This window comes from Saccostrea cucullata, unplaced genomic scaffold (genome assembly GCF_032062105.1).
Source record: "Saccostrea cucullata isolate Sc308-1 unplaced genomic scaffold, CSIRO_AGI_Scuc_v1 ctg14110, whole genome shotgun sequence".
Classification (NCBI taxonomy): Eukaryota; Metazoa; Mollusca; class Bivalvia; order Ostreida; family Ostreidae; genus Saccostrea; species Saccostrea cuccullata.
Window position 1 is genome coordinate 6,761 of NW_026919834.1, and position 3,646 is coordinate 10,406.

The 3,646-nt window shown below is 33.3% G+C and overlaps 1 protein-coding gene across 1 annotated transcript; it reads right to left on the reverse strand.

Annotated features, from left to right (window-relative positions):
- Positions 1-1,374: 1,374 nt before the first annotated feature.
- Positions 1,375-3,356, reverse strand: LOC134238878 (bifunctional 3'-5' exonuclease/ATP-dependent helicase WRN-like). Its single transcript, XM_062720995.1, has 2 exons — positions 3,329-3,356; positions 1,375-2,641 (listed from the first exon to the last, which is right to left on the reverse strand). Exons 1-2 carry the CDS (start codon positions 3,354-3,356, stop codon positions 2,049-2,051), a joined length of 621 nt encoding a protein of 206 aa, XP_062576979.1. The 3' UTR covers positions 1,375-2,048.
- Positions 3,357-3,646: the final 290 nt, after the last annotated feature.

The window sequence follows — 3,646 nt, forward strand, 5'->3', positions numbered from 1 at the left end:
TAACTCGATTGATTGTATGTTGTTTAACCTCACTCATAAGAATTTTTCACTCAGATGGAGATGCCAAATCTCTTCGTTGGAGAGCTGAAAATTTTGTCCTATAACCGGTACTCAAAGCCATTGAGCAGTAAGGGATCTTTTTCGTGCCAGCACCTACTTCGACACAGGTTCTCGTTTTATACAGTCTCATTCGAAGAACGGTCTCCAAATCCAACAGTGGGATTCGAGCACGCGACGTAAGTATCACCTTCTTACTTTGCAATCCTAGAGCAGACGCTCCAATCACTGCGCCACGCGGGTACTAACATAAGTAAGGCAAACAATAAAAAAATTATAAATAAAATTTCCTTGATAAACAGTCGTTCATTTTTTTTGTTTTCCGCCACATTTTGGGGCCTTTTCAATGGAAAACTATATAGCGCTGCACAATTGAATACACAGGGACGCTGTTCTGAGGAATATTCAATTCAAGGCTAATAGCATCGTTTCAAGCCATGGTCCGGAGTCCGCATATTGCCCTCTCCATTTTGGCCGTGGTTCGCGACGATGGGCCAAAAGCTGCATTTTTTTTTGTCCGGACAGATATTTGTCAACAATTAACGAGGCCGAGTCTAATTCGTGTGCGCATCACTTTGCGCAGCTTTCTAATTTCATGCAGTTATTAATTATTTTAGTTTTAATACAAAATTAATATATTTGTAACTCTTCTGATCTGAAAATGTGATTTTACGACAATTATTGGAAAAAGAACGTTGAAATGGCGCGGAATTTATAAGCAATGCATGACGCTGAAGAATGACGCATGACTCGCTTGTATGTTCAGGACGTCCATGGACATGATGGATATTATACTACAAACTGATGACATTACTTCCCACGAAACATACTAGCAATCTAAAAATTCATCAGCAGAGATATGTATTTATACCGTAATATGGCAATTTTAGAGGTATTTGGCTTCGAAAATATAAACTTACTACCTAGACCAATCGAGATGGTGAACTTTTTTGAAATTTCACAATTTGGTGACTTTTTACATTTACTTTCATGTACTTGAATAAAAAAGAAATCCCTAGGGCAGAAGTACCGGTACAAAAAATATTGAAAAAATGTAATAATTTGTCGATTTTTCAACAAATTCCCATAGGGTCCTATAGTAAAGTTTGACAACATTTAAGATGGCCCACTAAGAAATAGGGGTGGTAAACATTCGATTTTTAAATCCTAAAACAATAAATATAACAGTAAAAATTAATCATCAAAAAATTATCAAAATCCCTAGGGTAGAAAAATTAGACTCGGTCTCGTTAATTTGTTTCTCGGCGGGTGAAGAAAATTCTTTGCCTTTCCCCATTTTAATCCCTGTTGAGATTCTGCTAGGCTAGATATTTGGACTGACGCCGTCGCAGAATCCCTGGACAACTACTAATAATTCATGTCTGGAGATTAAGTCCCAACTTTGGTCTACTATAGCAAGAATTATTCACCTAGACCACATTGCTGTTCGCTTCAGATTAGTTATTTGGTTGTTTCTTTACCTCACTATCACTATTATTTCTACTTTGCTCACCGTTTAGGCATGTAAATCCCAACATAAACACACTCACTGAAAACAACGTTCAAAATATGGCTCCCGTGACGTAATTGTTTACCTCCTCGTATAAAAGAGTTCCTATAGTCTCTGTTTTCTTTTATGAGATTCTGAACCAATTGCTATTATACATCAAACTATGTGTTCAAGTAAAGCGTGATTAAAAAACAATATTCATGCGAAGATATTATAAGATAAATTTCAATTTACTTAACTAATTAATCAATTAATTCAGATTTAAATTGACTTCCAAAATAAAAACAGTAGGCTTAATATGTATAATTTGTGAAAAAAGTAAGCTTAGTGATAGAAATTCTCAGTGAGTGATCATAATATTTACATGCATCATGAATTATACAGTTTACTAATTGTTTTTAGAATATTGATACATTATTTATATTTAATGAAACATATATTTGTTTAAAAAATTCAACCAACATGGTGACATTAAATACAATTAAATTCCAAGTTCTTCTTCAATTTCAATTGTGGAAGTGTTACATTTACAGCGTGAAGAACAGAATGAGCAACATTTGACTGCTGGACACAACTCCCCACTACCGTCACAATCCCTTCCATTTTCAGATAAAGGCATATCTCTCATTCCCACAATTGACATGTGTTTCAAAATTCCATATCTCACACACCTCTCTTTTTGCAGGGAAGATTTGGCAATGTTAATGATGCTTTCATCTGTGTTCTTCTTAATCATAGACCTACCATACGCATAGCAAATAGCATATGATTGCCGTCCGTCTCTATCTGCCCTCCCTACCTCCTGCCAGTAACTCATAACTGATTTTGGCAGCCCCCAATGTACCACAATTTGTATGTCTTTGATCTGTATTCCCATCCCAAATGCAACAGTTGCGAAGAGACAGCGAAGATTGCTTTCTTGCATTTTAAATGTTTCGAACACTCTAAGGCTGCTTTTCTCATCTATAGAGCGGTGAAACATATCTATTATTTCTATAGATTTGTTCCGCTCTAAAAGACAATCCTTAACATGATTATACAATGTTGCACTTGCTGTAACAGATCTGGAAAGTACTACAGTTTTTTAGATATAGGAAATTAATGACATGTTGATTTATTATATATATATATATATATATATATATATATATATATATATATATATATATATATATATATATATATATATAATTTGACAATTTTTATTGTTCGTGTCGTTGGTCATTTTTAGTGCTATATATATATATATATATATATATATATATATATATATATATATATATATATATATATATATATATATATATCCAAGTTTGAAAATTTCACAGTGTCCGGTTTTTATATAAACTTTTTCAAGACAATATAACTGAAAGAAGAGAAAAAGAGAAATACTTCATTCAAAAATTTAATCCCAGTCTTAACAGTTTGATTTAATTTGACTTCTGACAAAACTTTCACACAGAGTGTAACCTTTCGATTTTCTCCAGCTAAGAGTATAAACACATGTCGGATTTAGTTTCAAAAGTGTGAACAATCTGCAAGCATTTAATTGCTTGCTGTCAGATTCAATTATAGATAATGATTTTTAAAGTATTAATAGTTTTGTGAGACATTACAGTCAGGATAAAGTATGCATTTGTAAAACGTCTCAAGATGTAATGAAAGCGCTAACGTTTAAATCTGTGTTGCCTTTTTTATTTTTATTTTACCTATATATATATATATATATATATTGTATTTTTTGTTAGAAAGTACTCTTGCCTGCTATACACGATGATTTTCCTGGCATTGAGGCCTTTTGCGTCAGATATTAACAAGCCACTGTAATTCTCCTTTGTGATTGCGATACACAGAATTATGTAACTTAGTGTATTCTACATGCGTGCCAAGTTATACTGAAATCAGACCAAAACTGTAGGAGGAGTAGCATTTTGAAAGAATTTCACAGAAATTTCTATTTTAGTAACCACGACAACACCGTTTATTAACTGAGCACCGCTAAAAAGGACGTCATACTTTCCTTCTACAAAGAATGTGTTGTAGTTCTAGAGGATGCCACTTTTGTTTTTGAGGGTATAT